General features: G+C 44.4%; 1 protein-coding gene across 4 annotated transcripts in view; it reads right to left on the bottom strand.

The window, feature by feature from the left end:
* Positions 1-18,616, bottom strand: part of SERHL2 (serine hydrolase like 2) — a 206,762-nt gene that overhangs the window by 136,015 nt on the left and 52,131 nt on the right. For 2 of the 4 annotated variants that reach the window (XM_075320901.1, XM_075320902.1), the window contains exon 3: positions 12,377-12,514. The exons of the other annotated variants lie outside the window; for them this stretch is intronic. In XM_075320901.1, coding sequence (XP_075177016.1) covers positions 12,377-12,514 — 138 coding nt within the window. The remainder of the gene's footprint in view (positions 1-12,376; positions 12,515-18,616) is intronic. 4 annotated transcript variants of the gene reach the window in all.

The raw sequence follows: 18,616 nt of genomic DNA, 5'->3' as shown, positions 1-18,616 counted from the left end.
AACCTTACAAATCATATTGTTGTGCGAATTGTAGCACTATGCAAGAAAATGACAAGACTAAGGGCGGCTTTGCACGTTGCAACATCGCACGTGCGATGTCGGTGGGGTCAAATCGAAAGTGACGCACATCCGGCGTCACTTTCGACATCGCAGTGTGTAAATCCTAGATGATACGATTAACGAGCGCAAAAGCATCGTTATCGTATCATCGGTGTAGGCTCCGACTTTTTCAAAATTACGCTGCCACGACAGGTACGATGTTGTTCCTTGCTCCTGCGGCAGCACACATCACTGTGTATGAAGCCGCAGGAGCAAGGAACATCTCCTACCTGCCGCCGGCGGCTATACAAAAGGAAGAAGGTGGGCGGGATGTTTACATCCTGCTCATCTCCGCCCCTCCGCTTTGATTGGCCGGCTGCCGTGTGATGTCGCTCTGACGTTGTACGACCCGCCCCCTTAGGAAGGAGGCAGGACAGGTGAGTGCATGTGAAGCTGGCGTAGCGATAATGTTCGCTACGCTAGGAATCACAAGATATCGCTGCTGCGACGGGGGCGGAAACTATCGCGTGCGACATCGCAGCATCGGCTTGCGATGTCGCAACGTGCAAAGCCCGCCTAAGGCTATGTGTGCACTAGGCTTTTTCGCTGCGTTTTTGAACGTTTTTCGGGTGCGTTTTTGTTCAGAAAACTGCATGACTTTGCTTCACCAGCAAAGTCTATGAGTTTTCATTTTTGCTATCTGCACACAGCGTTTTTTTTAGCTGGGTTTTAGTGGTGCCCAGCATGTCAATTATTCCTGTGTTTTTCACTGCGTTTTTCACCCATTGAGTTCAATGAAATGTTCAAAAACGCGATGAAAAACGCAAATTACAAATATAGCTGCGTTTTAGTGCGTTTCTATGACTAAAACGCAGCTATGAGTGCAAGGGGTATGTAGTAAAGTCACATGTACAGGAAGAGGATTCCTTGTGTTGGTAAACACAGAAGAGTGAATCCTCCCGGTACCGCCACCCCTACTTCCACCTCCCGTCCGGCGCCATGTCCGTACGGGAGGTGGAAGCAGCTGCGAAATCAAAGTGAACAGTAGAAAAAAAATATATATCATATTCACCTGTCTGCAAACTCCCGGGACACATCCGATGGCTGCAGGACCTGCCGGTGATCAGCTGATGCGGTCACCTGACTGCATCAGCTGATCGTATAAGTCCAGTGTTGAGGCCGGCTTTTTACCGCCCGGCCGGCTTAAACTATCAGCTGATTCTGCCAGGTGACCGCATTATCTGATTACCGCCGGGTCCTGCAGCGATCGGGAGTCTGCACAGAAGTGTGTATTTTTTTTTCTTTTTCCACTGATGCATCAGCTGATTGTATAAATGGCTTTTATACAATCAGCTGATGTGTCATGTGATTCACATCCTTGAACCTGACACATCATCTGATCGCTTTGCCTTCCAGTAAACCGATCAGATGATATTGGATCCGAAGTGGACATCGTGGGACCCTTGACCAGCATTACTGCGGAGGGGGGGGTTCTTTAGTTCAATAAAGATGGAGTCACTAATTGTGTTGTGTTTTATTTCTAATAAAAAAAAAACACAACACACAGAAAAATATTATCTTTACTGGAAATTCATGGTAGCCATGTCTAATATTGGCGTGACACCATGACTTTCGGGCTTAGGGCCAGCTGATAATATACAGCTAGTCCTAACCCCATTATTACCCAGCGAGCCAACCGGCACTAGGGCAGCTGGCAGAGTTGGATACAGCACCAGAAGATGGCACATCTATGAAAGCGCCATTTTCTGGGGCAGCTGCGGACTGCAATTCGCAGCGGGGGTGCCCAGAAAGCTTGGGCACCCTGCGCTACAGATTACAATCCCCAGCTGCCTAGTTGTACCTGGCTGGACTCAAAAATTGGGCGAAGCCCACGTCATTTTTTTTTTTTTTTAATTATTTCATGAAATTTATGAAATAAATAAATAAAAAAAGGGCTTCCTTATATTTTTGGTTCCCAGCCGAGTACAAATAGGCAGCTGGGGGTTGGGGGCAGCCCGTATTTGCCTGCTGTACCTGGCTAGCACACAAAAATATGACAAAGCGCACGTCATTTTTTTGGGGGCAAAAAACTCCTGCATACAGTCCTGGATGGAGGATGCTGAGCCTTGCAGTTCTACAGCTGATGTCTACTCTCCTGCATACACTAGTGGATGGAGAAGGAAGATATTCCAGCAACTTGAGTCCAAACAGGAAATTCTTTAAAACGTTAATTCTTTATTATTTACATATTAAAAAGTCCATGTTGGTGTGAAACAAACCCAAGACAGAGAGGACGCGTTTCAAACACTTGGTTCTTAGTCAATCTCTAAAGCATGTGTTCACAGGACTTGTTTAAAAAGGAGGGAGTAAAGACCAAAACATGTGTTTAATCAAATGGAAAGAGCTTTTCACTAAAGCATTAACCCAGTGAGGGGAACATTTTTTATGCAGGTATTCACACACGGTAACATAGGAGTGAATGTCAAAAAAAACCAAAAACCAAACAGCATTAGTAAGCAAACAGTATTTCATTTCTTTTGTTCAAACCTGTGGGAGTTCTGGTACCCATTAGAAAAATCCACTTACGGTAATTTCCCTCTGAAAAAGAATATCCTTTAAATTTCCTCCTCTCTTAGGAAGTTTTACTTTCTCAATAGCACAAACTTTCATGCCATCAAAACTACCGGCATGTATATCACGAAAGTGCTGGGAGGCACTTGACAACTTCCTAGATGTAACATTATTCACATCATAGATGTGTTCGGATATTCTTTTTCTTAGGGAGCATGAAGTGCTGCCAATATACTGCAGTTGACACATCGTGCAAGAAATCAAATAAACCACATGGTCTGAACCACAGTTAATCATAGAAGTAATTTGGTACGTTTTTTTATCGGCATATGAAGAAATTTTTTTTACATTCAACCTATAATGACAAAGTCGACATTTCTTGTGTCCACACTTGTATGATCCTGTGGAAGGTAACCAATTAAGGGCAGTTTTTACATCCTCAATAGAATCGCATCTGCTAGTGTGATCAATTGGTGATAGGATGGAACTTAGGCGGGCTTTGCACACTACGACATCGCAGGTGCGATGTCGGTGGGGTCAAATTGAAAATGACGTACTTCCGGCATCGCATGCGACATCGCAGTGTGTAAAGGCTCGATGATACGATTAACGAGCGCAAAAGCGTCGTAATCGCATCATCGGTGCAGCGTCGGCGTAATCCATGATTACGCTGACGCGACGGTCCGATGTTGTTCCTCGCTCCTGCGGCAGCACACATCGCTGTGTGTGAAGCCGCAGGAGCGAGGAACATCTCCTACCGGCGTCACTGCGGCTTCCGTAGGATATGCGGAAGGAAGGAGGTGGGCGGGATGTTTACATCCTGGTCATCTCCGCCCCTATTGGCCGCCTGCCGTGTGACGTCGCAGTGACGCTGCACGACCCGCCCCCTTAATAAGGAGGCGGGTCGCCGGCCAGAGCGATGGTCGCAGGACAGGTGAGTCCATGTGAAGCTGCCGTAGCGATAATGTTCGCTACGGCAGCTATCACAAGGATATCGCAGTTGTGATGGGGGCGGGCACTATCGCGCTCGGCATCGCAGCATCGGCCTGCGATGTCGCAGCGTGCAAAGTGCCCCTTAAAGTCATGTTTCTCTTGGAAACAAACTTCACTCCATCCCTTAATATATGATGTAAAGTGTCATCTGTAGACAAAATTGGAAGATATTTCTTAACAATTCTGATCACATCATAGTAGTTGCTGCTGTATTTTGTGGAAAAAACTACCGGTAATTTGTTCTGAAAGTTACCTTTATTTTTATCCTTATTGTTTATTTCAAGATATTGGGATCTGTTTTTAATATTCGCTTTAATTTTTGCCCTCTGAAGATTTTGAAAATTATACCCTCTGGCCAAGAACCGCTTATCAATACTACTACACTCTGCCTCAAAACGTTCCTGACTGCTGCAGCACCTCTTTGCACGTATATATTCACCTGTGGGGATATGCTCCACCACATGCTTGGGGTGACAACTTTTAGCATGTAGTAGAGAATTGCCTGATATGGATTTACGATATAAACTACAGTCAATTTTGCCACTATCAATATTTCCATGGAGTGACATATCCAAAAAATTAATTTTCGTTTCATCATGAAAGAAAGTGAATACTAAATTGTGGGCATTGTTATTAATATAGGAAATAAATTCCTCTACTTTCTGTTCTGGTTTTTGCCACACAATTAGTATATCATCTATGTACCGAAGGTATAGGATGATATTAGATGAAAAAGGGTTATTTTGACTGAATATGAATTGCTCCTCCCACCAGAACATAAAGACCCCAGCTAATGAGGGGGAGAAGCGAGCACCCATAGAGCAACCCCGCAGCTGAACATATTTTCTGTCTAGGAAGGTGAAAAAATTATTTTTCAATAAGAAAAAAGTGACTTCTAATAAAAAATTCTGCAGATCGTCAGAATAATTCGAGTATTTTTTAAGTTGGTCTTTTAGGGCCAGAATCGCAAGGGAATGAGGGATGGACGTATACAAAGTCTGTACGTCGCACGTGAGCCAACTGTAATGACTTTGCCACTGAATATTAGAAACAATGTTCAGTACATGTTTGCTGTCTAGAACATATCCTGGAGAGATTTTGGGGAGAAACTGCAAATGATTATCTAGCCACTCTGACAGGTGTTCTGTGACAGAATCAATGCCTGACACGATTGGCCTAAACGTTGGTGGAAACCGATTTTTGTGAGACTTGGGGAGAGCATGCAACAATGGAGTGAGAGAGAATGGTGGATTAAAGGGGTGGTTCACCCATATTTTTTATTGTCTAGATCGATATTATATTGAGAAACAATGTTTCTCTCAAATACCTTGTGTTGTCAATAGTGCATGTGAGAGGCGCTATTGCAGACCGCTGCTCCCCGTCCAGTGACGTACCCGTCCAATGCTGCCTCGTCACATCCGTGCAGCCGGCTACATTCTGAGCCCATCTGCTCCCTGCTCCCCCCTCCCTCCTCCCTCACAGCACGTCTCTTGCTTGCAGCGTTCTGCGAGGAGGGAGGAGGGAGGGGGGAGCAGGAGACGCGCCGTGCTGTGCTAGGAGGGAAGAGGGAGGAGGGAGCAGGGAGCAGAGAGCAGATGGGCTCAGAATGTAGCCGGCTGCATGGATGTGACGAGGCAGCATTGGACGGGTACGTCACTGGACGGGGAGCAGCGGTCTGCAATAGCGCCTCTCACAGGCACTATTGACAACACAAGGTATTTGAGAGAAACATTGTTTCTCAATATAATATCGATCTAGACAATAAAAAATATGGGTGAACCACCCCTTTAAGGAACTCCCCCTGTTTTTTATCTATAACACCTAAATGCAATCCCTCTTCCACCAATCTCTAATGATTTTTTTTATATCTGCAGAAGGATCAAAATCGATTCTCATGTAGGTGTCACTGTCATTGAGCATGTTTAAAACCTCTCTGAAAAAGAACTTACTAACCTTTCTCATCAACAGAGACCCACTGTCCAGAATTTATCTAAAAAAGAGAAACTTGCTGTTCTCTCCTTGCGCAATAATCCTAATATCATCATAAAGAATGCTGAGGGGGGAGCAGTGGTTGTTTTGGACGTGGGCCTCTATGAAAGAGAGGTTTTAAACATGCTCAATGACAGTGACACCTACATGAGGATCGATTTTGATCGTTCTGCAGATATAAAAAAATCGTTAGAGAGATTGGTAGAAGAGGGATTGCATTTAGGTGTTATAGATAAAAAACAGGGGGAGTTCCTTAATCCACCATTCTCTCTCACTCCATTGTTGCATGCTCTCCCCAAGTCTCACAAAAATCGGTTTCCACCAACGTTTAGGCCAATCGTGTCAGGCATTGATTCTGTCACAGAACACCTGTCAGAGTGGCTAGATAATCATTTGCAGTTACTCCCCAAAATCTCTCCAGGATATGTTCTAGACAGCAAACATGTACTGAACATTGTTTCTAATATTCAGTGGCAAAGTCATTACAGTTGGCTCACGTGCGACGTACAGACTTTGTATACGTCCATCCCTCATTCCCTTGCGATTCTGGCCCTAAAAGACCAACTTAAAAAATACTCGAATTATTCTGACGATCTGCAGAATTTTTTATTAGAAGTCACTTTTTTCTTATTGAAAAATAATTTTTTCACCTTCCTAGACAGAAAATATGTTCAGCTGCGGGGTTGCTCTATGGGTGCTCACTTCTCCCCCTCATTAGCTGGGGTCTTTATGTTCTGGTGGGAGGAGCAATTCATCTTCAGTCAAAATAACCCTTTTTCATAATATCATCCTATACCTTCGGTACATAGATGATATACTAATTGTGTGGCAAAAACCAGAACAGAAAGTAGAGGAATTTATTTCCTATATTAATAACAATGCCCACAATTTAGTATTCACTTTCTTTCATGATCAAACGAAAATTAATTTTTTGGATGTCACTCCATGGAATTATTGATAGTGGCAAAATTGACTGTAGTTTATATCGTAAACCCATATCAGGCAATTCTCTACTACATGCTAACAGTTGTCACCCCAAGCATGTGGTGGAGCATATCCCCACAGGTGAATATATACGTGCAAAGAGGTGCTGCAGCAGTCAGGAACGTTTTGAGGCAGAGTGTAGTAGTATTGATAGGCGGTTCTTGGCCAGAGGGTATAATTTTCAAAATCTTCAGAGGGCAAAAATTAAAGCGAATATTAAAAACAGATCCCAATATCTTGAAATAAACAATAAGGATAAAAATAAAGGTAACTTTCAGAACAAATTACCGGTAGTTTTTTCCACAAAATACAGCAGCAACTACTATGATGTGATCAGAATTGTTAAGAAATATCTTCCAATTTTGTCTACAGATAACACTTTACATCATATATTAACCCCTTCACGACCGGCCGATTTTTCGCTTTCCGTTTTTTTTTTTCGACATTCTTTTTCTGAGAGACGTAACTTTTTTATTTTTCAGTCAATATGGTCATGTGAGGGCTCATTTTTTGCGGAACGAGCTGTACTTTTAAATGAAACCATCAGTTTTACCATATAGTGTACTGGAAAATGGCAAAAAAATTCCAAATGTAAAAAAAAATTGCAAAAAAAGTGCGATAGCACTATGGTTTTTGAGATATTTTATTCACTGTGGTCACTATATGGTAAAACTGATGTGTGGGTGTGATGCCTCAGGTCAGTGCGAGTTCGTAGACACCAAACATGTATAGGTTTACTTTTATATAAAAGGTTACAAAAAATCGGAAGTTTGTCCGAAAAAAGTGGCGCACGTTTTACGCCATATTCCGTGACCCGTAGCGTTCTCATTTTTCGGGATCTATGGCTCAGTGACTGCTTATTTTTTGCGTCTCGAGCTGACGTTTTTAATGGTACCATTTTTGCGCAGATGCTACGTTTTGATCGCCTCTTATTGCATTTTGCGCAAAAGTTGTGGCGACAAAAAAACGTCGTTTTGGCGTTTGGAATTTTTTTGCCGCTACGCTGTATACTGACCAGATTAATTGATTTTATATTTTGATAGATCGGGCGTTTCTGAACGCGGCGATACCAAAAGTGTGTATATTTTTTATTTTTTTTAACCCTTTAATTTTCAATGGGGCGAATGGGGGGTGATTTGAACTTTTAGGTTTTTTTGTTTTTTTTAAATTTTTTAAAACTTTTTTTAACTTTTTTTTTTATTTTACTAGTCCCCCTAGGGGCTATTGCGATCAGCAATCCGATCGCTCTGCAGTATCTGCTGATCACAGCTACACAGCTGTAAACAGCAGATACGCTCTCTTTCTCTTTTGCTGTGCCGCTGGCACAGCGAAAGTGAAAGCAAGTCATGTGTAGTACAGGAGTCATCACATGACCCTGTGCTACCATGACAACTATCGGAAGTCACGTGATCGCGTCACGTGACTTCCGGTATCGGGCGGTAAGTAAAAGTTTACCGCGATCGCGCTTATAATGGCGCTGTCACGTATTGACAGCGCCATTTAAGGGGTTAATCGGCACGAGCAGATAACGATTCTGCTCGTGCCTAGCAGGCACACATCTCAGCTGTGAAAATCAGCTGAGATGTGCGCCGATCGCGGCATGCTGCCGCCGGCAGACCGCGGGCAGTAACGTTATGACATTTAGGACGTAATTTTACTGCCCGCGGTCGTTAAGGGGTTAAGGGATGGAGTGAAGTTTGTTTCCAAGAGAAACACGACTTTAAGTTCCATCCTATCACCAAGTGATCACACTAGCAGATGCGATTCTATTGAGGATGTAAAAACTGCCCGTAATTGGTTACCTACCACAGGATCATACAAGTGTGGACACAAGAAATGTGGACTTTGTCATTATACGTTGAATGTAAAAAATTTTTCTTCATATGCCGATAAAAAAAACGTACCAAATTACTTCTATGATTAACTGTGGTTCAGACCATGTGGTTTATTTGATTTCTTGCACGATGTGTCAACTGCAGTATATTGGCAGCACTTCATGCTCCCTAAGGCTGGAAACACATATATGCGAGTAAAATCGGTCCGACTGGGCTGAAAAAAACTCAGCTGATTTTAGTTCACGTTAGGTCCGAGTGCAGCGCAAGTGCGCTGCTTTTTCTGAATAAATTAATGATTTTACTAGCGTGTGTAATGCGTGTGTAATGCGTGTGTAATGCGTATTTTTTACTATGTCATCTGCCATTCAGCTCTGCTACATGGCCGCTGACAGCAGACACAGACAGCCATGTAGCAGAGCTGAATGGCAGACACAGAGAGCCGCACTATCAGAATGAACTCGGGTTAACTTCACCCGACTTCATTGTCATGTTGCGGCTCTGTCTGTGCCGCGTCCTGATTAGCGGTCACCAGTGAAGGACTCACCGGTGACCGCTAATCCCCTGAGTGACTGAAGTTAGCAGCCCTCTCTCATATACTCACCGATCCCCAATCACCGGCGCGGCGCTGCGCGGCATTCACACTGCTGCGGCGGCTTTTACTATTTTGAAAAAGCCGGCCGCTAATTAAACAATCTCGTATTCCCTGCTTTCCCCGCCCACAGGCGCCTATGATTGGTTGCAGTGAGCCACGCCCCCACGCTGAGTGACAGGTGTCTCACTGCACCCAATCACAGCAGCCGGTGTGCGTGTCTATACTGTGCAGTGAAATAAATAATTAAATAATTAGAAAAAACGGTGTGCGGTCCCCCCCAATTTCAATACCAGCCAGATAAAGCCATACGGCTGAAGGCTGGTATTCTCAGGATGAGGAGCTCCACGTTATGGGGAGCCCCCCAGCCTAACAATATCAGCCAGCAGCCGCCCAGAATTGCCGCATACATTAGATGCGACAGTTCTGGGACTGTACCCGGCTCTTCCCGATTTGCCCTGGTGCGTTGGCAAATCGGGGTAATAAGGAGTTAATGGCAGCCTATAGCTGCCACTAAATCCTAGATTAATCATGTCAGGCATCTCCACGAGATACCTTCCATGATTAATCTGTAAGTTACAGTAAATAAACACACACACACACCTGAAAAATCCTTTATTAGAAATAAAAAACACTAACAAATTCCCTGGTTCACCACTTTAATAAGCCCCAAAAAGTCCTCCATGTCCGGCGTAATCCAGGATGGTCCAGCGTCGCTTCCAGCTCTGCTGCATGGAGGTGACCGGAGCTGCAGAAAACACAGCCGCTCCTGTCAGCTCCACGCAGCAACTGAGGTGAGTATCGCGATCAGCTGAGCTGTCACTGAGGTTACCCGCCGTCACTGTTGGAGGATCCAGCGGTGGCTGCGGGTAACCTCAGTGACAGCTCAGCTGATCGCGATACTCACCTCAGTTGCTGCATGGAGCTGACAGGAGCGACGGTGTCTTCTGCAGCTCCTGCCACCTTCATGCAGCAGAGCTGGAAGCGACGCTGGACCATCCTGGATTATGCCGGATATGGAGGGCTTTTTGGGGCTTATTAAATTGTTGAACCAGGGAATTTGTTAGTGTTTTTTATTTCTAATAAAGGATTTTTTCGTGTGTGTGTGTTTATTTACTGTAACTTAAAGATTAATCATGGAAGGTATGTCATAGACACCTGACATGATTAATCTAGGAGTTATTGGCAGCTATGGGCTGCCATTAACTCCTTATTACCCCGATTTGCCAACGCACCAGGGCAAATCGGGAAGAGCCGAGTACAGTCCCAGAACTGTCGCATCTAATGTATGCGGCAATTCTGGGCGGCTGCTGACTGATATTGTTAGGCTGGGGGGCTCCCCATAACGTGGGGCTCCTCATCCTGACAATACCAGCCTTCAGCCGCATGGCTTTATCTGGCTGGTATTAAAATTGGGGGGGACCGCACGCCGTTTTTTCTTAAATTATTTAATTATTTATTTCACTGCACAGTATAGACACGCCCACCGGCTGCTGTGATTGGGTGCAGTGAGACACCTGTCACTCAGCGTGGGGGTGTGTCTCACTGCAACCAATCATAGGCGCCTGTGGGCGGGTAAAGCAGGGAATACGAGATTGTTTAATGAGCGGCCGGCTTTTTCAAAATAGTAAAAGCCGCCGCAGCAGTGTGAATGCCGTGCAGCGCCGCGCCGGAGATCAGGGAACGATGAGTATGAGAGAGGAGGGGAAGATGACCGACAGACTGTGAGAGAGGGACAGAGATAGTGACGGACCGACAGAGAGAGAATAGAGACCAAGAGGGAGAGACCGACTGACAGAGAATAGTGATTGACAGACATTGTGAGACATCACTCGTTTCCAGTGTTTTAGGAAACATGCGAGAAATGTATTTAGAAAATCGGATGTCACTAGGATGGTGTGAGTGCCGTCCCGTGACATCTGATTTTTTACACGCTCCCATAGACTTGCATTGGACAGACTCGCAGTAGAAACTCGCAAAAAAGCAGCATGCTGCGATTTTTTTTCTCAGTCCGATTTGGACTGAGAAAAAAATCGCAAATGCGAGCTGAATCATTCACTAACATGTGTCCGATTCCAATGCGAGTTTTTCTCGCATTGCTGTACTGCGAGAAACTCACAAGTGAGAAGCAGCCCTAAGAAAAAGAATATCCGAACACATCTATGATGTGAATAATGTTACATCTAGGAAGTTGTCTAGTGCCTCCCAGCACTTTCGTGATATACATGCCGGTAGTTTTGATGGCATGAAAGTTTGTGCTATTGAGAAAGTAAAACTTCCTAAAAGAGGAGGAAATTTAAAGGATATTCTTTTTCAGAGGGAAATTAAGTGGATTTTTCTAATGGGTACCAGAACTCCCACAGGTTTGAACAAAAGAAATGAAATACTGTTTGCTTACTAATGCTGTTTTTTTTTTTTTTTACATTTACTCCTATGTTACCGTGTGTGAATACCTGCATAAAAAATGTTCCCCTGACAGGGTTAATGCTTTAGTGAAAAGCTCTTTCCATTTGATTAAACACATGTTTGGGTCTTTACTCCCTCCTTTTTAAACAAGCCCTGTGAACACATGCTTTAGAGATTGACTAAGAACCAAGTGTTTGAAACGCGTCCTCTCTGTCTTGGGTTTGTTTCACCCCAACATGGACTTTTTAATATGTAAATAATAAGGAATTAACGTTTTAAAGAAATTCCTGTTTGGACTCAAGTTGCTGGAATATCTTCCTTCATCATTACCAAAGAATTGCCGACTTTTTCCTTGCACGGTCCACAGGTCTCGGTCTCCTATCAAGCAGGTGAACTGGGTAAAACCTTCATTCCTTTTACTAGTGGATGGAGTATGCTGAGCCTTGTAGTTCTGCTCCCCCTGTCTCTCACTCAGCATACAGTCCTGGATGGAGCATGCTGAGCCTTGCAGTTCTACAGCTGTTGTCTGCTCTCCTGCATACACTACTGGATGGAGTAAGCTGAGCCTTGTAGTTCTGCTCCCCATGCCTCTCCCTCCAGTATACAGTCCTGGATGGAGCATACTGAGCCTTGTAGCTCTCTGCAGCTGTCTCCTCTCCTGCATACACTAGTGGAGAATGAAGAACATATTGAAGAAGGAAATGACATCAGATCTTTTTTTTTTCTTTTTTCAACAATCTTTAATGGCATTGTTCACTGATAAAAAAAACACACACAAATGCAGTGAGCAAAAACGCAGAAAAATGCAGCCAAAAACGCACCAAAAGGCGGTAAAAACGCACATTTTTGTATGCGTTTTTTTTGCCGCAAGTGCATTTTTGTGCGTTTTTGAGGCAAAAACGCAGCGTCAAAAAGCCGCAGCGTGCGCACATAGCCTAAATATCATCCACATTTTTAACTATAAACTCACCTTGGGGAAGCAATGGAATAAGTCTGTCAAAAGTGTTGGCATTATCCAACCAGCCATGTAAGCACAAAATTGGTCGCCCTTTAGATGAACCCCAAGCCTTGGCTGCTAGGTGTCCCCATGGGACTTTAAATCTGAGTTCTGAAATAAGATATGAAATGATAGTTAGTGCCACTAGTATTTAGAAGAAACACTAGTACAGGGGTGCACAACCTTTTTTTGTTCAAGCCTTACATTGTCAGACTGAACCAACCTCAGGTGCCACAATAAAGGTTTTAGGGGTTAGTACCCTCTGATGAATTTATCGCAATGAAAGTACCGTATTTTCCATTAATATCACTGGTCTACATTTAAAAAAAAAATAAAAAAATCTGCAAACCGAAGTGTTTTTACTGATTTTACCCAAATTAAAGTTACAGATTCCAGATATCAAGTAGAAAAATATGCAATATGCCAATTTTTTTTTCACAAATGAGAATGGTTTCATTAAAAGAAGAATGACAGAGGTAATAAGAAGTTCTAAAGAAGCACTAACACGTAATATATTCATTTCATGCAAAAAAAAGAGGCTATTTTCTATCCATGAGAGCAATAGTTGTGTAAATTGTAATTGTTAAGGAGAAATGTTCTCTTTTTGGATGCTCTGGAATACTTATGATCAGGGTTGTCACCAAAGTGGATAAAAATCAATGTTTTTTTTAAAAAAATAAGAAATATCGGATTTTTTTGACTTAAATCGGATTTTTTTGATTTAAATCGGATTTTTTTCAATAAACTGCTTTTTGAGGAAAATATTTTACCATCCAAAGGTTCTTCCATCATCAGATAAAGCTGAGTTGTTTAACTCCGTAGAATAAAGGCTGTATATGTGTAACATTCACAATGCCATGCTCTTCCAGAGGTTTCTGTAGGATTAGTGGGCAGTTTCTCTCCTATATTATCACAGACGCTCGCTTTACTTACGCAGTTCTCAAAACTGAATTTGACTCCGCAGAGGTCCCAGCCTCTTCTTCACGGCAAAAATATTACAACATGAACAGAGTTGAGAAAAAGACCTTAATCCTATTGTTCTACAAACCTATGAATACAGAATCAACCCCTTCAGTGCCAAGTCCAAGAAGTTAGACAATATGTTTCTGATTGTTTGGAGTGGAATAGATCTGCACAACACAAGAAGAATGTGAATCTAAGTGTGAGGAGGAGGAAGGGCAAGCAGACAAGAAAATGAAAGTGAAACTTTGAGCACAATACTGCAGCATAGCCACAGACAGACAAGTCTGGATCTGTTTGTGTGTACGATCTGAGGTTTATTACATTCTTTCCTTATAATGGCAGCAGGCCGTAAAAGAGACCCAGTTTGGGAATATTTTAATGAAGCTCCTTCGCCTATCGGTAAGGCAGGCATGTGTGCAAAATGCAAACGATGCAACAAAGAGATGCAAGGCGTGGTGGCGTGAATGAGGCAACATCATGAGAAGTGCAGTGATGAAGATGACCAAAGAAACACTTCTGAACAGGCAGGATCTTCAGGTTGGTAAACATTTTTATTGAATCCTATTTCTAAAGACTGAACTGTCATGTGTGAGAAAAATTATATTTCTTATTATTACTGCATGTTAGGCTGGGGCCACACGGGCACTACTGCGATCCACTTGCATGACACTCGGCTCGTGCTGGCAGTACAGCAGAGCCGAGTGTCATGCCTGTGTCCTTGCAACTGAGGTCCGTTCGTGCGAGCAGACCTCAGCTGCGGGGGGCGGGCCGGCACTCAGGAGGGGAGGGAGGGATTTCTCTCCCTCTCGCCTGTGTAGCCGGCTATTGCCATTCTCGCACTGCACTAGCAGTACACCGGTGTACCGCGAGTGCAGTGCGATTTTTCTCTCGCCCCATTCACTTGAATGGGTGCAAGAGAAAGAGACTCAGCTTACAATCGCAGCATGCTGCGATTGTTTTCTCAGTCCGATTAGGGCTGAGAAAATAATCGCCCATGTGTGCTGACACACAGGCTAGAATTGGTCCGAGGGGAATGCGATGTTTTATCGCATTCCACTCGCACTGTTTTTCTCGCCGTGTGGCTTAGCCCTTACTGTCATTTGGTACAGTTATGAAGAAAAACAAATATTCCTTTTGGGGCAGGGGCAGTGATGTGTTGTGTACAATAAGCAGAAATTGTATAATAAACAATAAAATAACAGCATTGACTTTTTTTGTTTAGGGGAATTCATGGATTCTGGAAACTATCCACCTCCAAGATCACCATCATCCTGTTCTACAGTTTCAGAGTTATCCATCCAGGATAGTGCTTCATTAGCAGCAGCATCATCATCAGACACCCACAGCCACATATCACCATCACCCAAAAGGAAGAAAAAACCTTTACCTCCTGGAACCACCATAGATAGGTTTGTGGTAAGAACTAGCAGATTAGAAAAAGAGTTGATTGATGAAAAAATTGCCCAGTTTATTTATGCAACGAACTCTTCTTTCCGTCGACTGATTACCCACATTTCATTAATATGGTTCAGTCACTGAGACCAGGATACAGTCCACCCAGCAGAGCTGATGTTGCAGGGAAACTGCTGGATCAAGTGTATGACAGAGAAATGGAGCAATGTGCAACAGCTCTGGAGGGTAAAATTGTTAACCTAAGTATTGATGGGTGGAGTAATGTCCACAATGATCCTATTGTATGTGCTTGTATAACAACAGAAGAAGGTAAAGTCTTCCTTGCACAAACAACTGATACGTAAGGAAATGCACACACAGCAGAATACTTACAAGAAGTGGCAGTAAAAGCTATAACGACATGTGAACAAAAATTCAATTGTCTAGTACGTAGTTTGGTCACTGACAATGCTGCAAACGTATCCAAGATGAGAAGAGATTTAGAAGAGCAGGGAGGGAATACAAAGCTACTAATAACATATGGTTGCAGTGCTCATTTTCTGCACCTCTTAGCCAAAGACTAAACTGTTCCAGAAATAAAGGCTAATGTTGTTATTGCTAAATACTTCCGTAATAATCATTTTGCTGCAGCAGCTCTGAAAAGGATGGGTGGAACCAAGCTAACGCTCCCACAAGATGTTAGATGGAACTTTGTGGTGGACTGTTTTGAGCAGTATATCAAAAACTGGCCTATTCTGATGACACTTTGTGAAGAAAATCGAGATAAAATAGATGGCACTGTCATGGCCAAAATCCTCAACATTCGGCTTAAGAGAAATGTTGAACATATGCGGAGCTTCCTGAAACCCATCTCTCAAGCTTTAAACAAAATACAGAAAAATAGCTGTTTTATTGCGGATGCTGTTGAAATTTGGAAGGAACTGAGTGAACACTTAAAAACAGAACTACACATGGACAGAATTAAATTACAAGCAGTAAACAAACGAATGGGACAAGCACTGACTCCAGCTCATTTTTTGGCAAATATTGTCAATATCCAAAATCAGGGTCAAAACCTAAGTGCTGAGGAAGAGGAGTATCCAGCAATCATCTATCTTTAATGCCAACTATAATAAACTTCAGAGCTAAGGGGGAACCATTCAAGAAATATATGTTTGCTGAAGATATTTTAACCTCATAACGACGGCCGTACGACTTAAAGCGGCGGCAAAACAGGGTACTTATTCTGTTCCGCCGCTTTAAAGCGGCGGCCCAAAAAAAACCCTGTAGCGCCCCCCAGCGACCGAAAATCTCGGGGGTTTCAGCTACCGGGGGTAGCTGAGACCCCCCAGATTATGAATCGGGGTGTTTTTTCTGGACCCCGTTAATGCGATCGCCGGTATACACCGTATACCGGCGACAACATTAAAAAAAAATAAATGGCCGGTAAAATTGATTTATTTCTCATCTGACGTGATCAAACATGTCAGATGAGAAATAAATATGAGCCCTTAGTGCCCCCAAAGCCCCTGGTACCGGAGAGTCCCCCCACCACCCCTACCCCCCCTCCGGAAAATACAAGATGGCGCCGACGCGCGCTGAAAACTCCCGCCGCCGCCGGCTCTGCATTCATTTCCCTCCGATCTGAAATGATCAAACATTTCAGATCGGAGGGAAATGTCCTCCCCCTGACCCCTCCTCCGGTACACCGGAGATCTCTGGTCCCCGGAGCCCCCTCCGGTCTCCAGAGCCGCCTCCCCCCTCCCCCCTCCGGAGCGTGGAAGATGGCAGCCGCATTCATCCTGCTCTTTCTGCCGCATGTGACACGTCACATGCGGCAGAAAGTTGTCCCCAGGTCCCGCCGTCACCCGCCGTCACCCCCCGTCACCCTCCGTCACCCCCCCCAGCCCCCGGTTTGACGTTACCTGGCTGCTGGTGCTCCGGCCCCGCGATCACGCCGCCTCCTTCTTGAAAGCTGGCGGCGCATGCGCAGACAGCGGCTGTCAGCTGGATCCCTGCAAGCAGGGATGCTGACGTCGCTACTGCACAGGCTGCTCCACTGTGGACCGGGGGAGGGTGAGTGCGGTAATCTGCAGCCACACTCCTCACATGGAGAGACTGCTGTTCTAGAAAATGGGGGGTACGTTCTGTGAGCGTGCCCCTCATATTCTAGAATGAGGTTACTGCAGGTCACTCTGCCCTAGGTTGGACCGGGGCAGTGTGAGTGCAGTATTCTCAGATTACTGCACCCACACTGCTCATGGAGAGCTTGCTCTTCCAGAAAATGGGGGATACGTTCCCTGAACGTGCCCCCCATATTCTAGAAGATCCAGAGTCGGCGTGGGACCTCCAAAATGGATTACAGCGACCGAAATTTATTTATTTTCAATAAATTGGTAAAAGAGGAATGTTTCGGGGAGTTTTTTTTTCAAATAAATTTTTTTTTGTCTTTATTTTTTTCTATTACTTGACTGGGTTAGTAATGTCGGGTATCTCTTCAGATGCCGTGACATCACTAACCCCAGGGCTTGATGCCAGGTGACATTACAGCTGGTATCATCCCCATATATTACCCCGTCTGCCACCGCACCAGGGCGCGGGATGAGCTGGAGCGAAGCGCCAGGATTGGCGCATCTAATGGATGCGCCACTTCTGGGGCGGCTGTGGCCTGCTATTTTTAGGCTGGGAAGAGTCCAATAACCATGGCTCTTCCCACCCTGAGAATACCAGACCCCAGCTGTCCGCTTCACCTTGGCTGGTGATCTAATTTGGGGGGGGAACCCACGTTTTTTTTTTTTTTTAAAAAAACGCCTGGGGAGCCCTCCAAATTGATCACCAGCCAAGGTGAAGCTGTCAGTTGTGGTTTGCAGGCTACAGCTGTCTGCTTTACCCTAGCTGGCTATCAAAAATAGGGGGGACCCCACGTCGTTTATTTTAATTATTAATTTTTTGGGGGGCTAAATACAAGGCTAGGCACCCTTTAGTGCCACATGAAAGGCACTAAAGGGCGCCAGCTTAGAATATGCAGGGGGTGGGACGTTATATTTGTTTGACATCTATCCATTCATCCATTGTAGCATTTTAGGCTGTGCGCCCACAATCGGGATTTGCAGCGTTTTGGGCGCAGAGTGTTTTCCCTGCGTCCATAGCGCTGCGTTGTGCAGTAGAAGCACAGTGGAAGGATTTTTAGAAATCCCGTGCCCAATGTGCTTCTTTTCTCCGCAGCATACACTGACTTGTGGCGCAGCTTCCCGAGCCTCAGCATGTCAATTTATGCTGCGGAGATGAGTGTTCTCTGCAGGTAGCATAGAGCTCCACAGCAGCCTGAACCCAAATCGTGGGCATGGGCAGCTGCGTTCTCCCGTGGACAACACTCACATCTCTGCAGGAAGGCTGACACTGTATACTAGACGCCGTGTCGCTGGATCATGGCCACATAGCCTAAAAGTGAGACATTTGTTGCTACAGCAACATTTTTGTGAAGTACCTGTGGATTCAAAATGCTTACTATACTCCTGAATAAAATCCAGTTTCCAAAATGGAGTCACTTGTGGGGGGTTTCTAATGTATAGGTACCCAAGGGGCCCTGCAAATGTGACATGGTGCCCGCAATTTATCTCAACTTTTCCAGAATTCAAATGGTACTCCTTCCATTCCAAGCCCTCCCATTTATCCAAACAGAGGTTTTTGGCCACATGTGGGGTATCCCTGTGCTCATAAGACATTGGATAACAACCTGTTGGGTCCACGGTTTGTTGTTGTCTCTTGAACAAGTGATACAAGTAAAATATATCTTTGTACCGTGTTAGCCAGTAGAGATAAAAAAAAATTGTTTAAAAGAACAGAGAGTCCTCAGTG

Source organism: Anomaloglossus baeobatrachus, chromosome 8, assembly GCF_048569485.1.
Source record: "Anomaloglossus baeobatrachus isolate aAnoBae1 chromosome 8, aAnoBae1.hap1, whole genome shotgun sequence".
In the NCBI taxonomy this organism is placed as follows: Eukaryota; Metazoa; Chordata; class Amphibia; order Anura; family Aromobatidae; genus Anomaloglossus; species Anomaloglossus baeobatrachus.
This window is presented reverse-complemented; position numbering and strand designations above follow the sequence as displayed.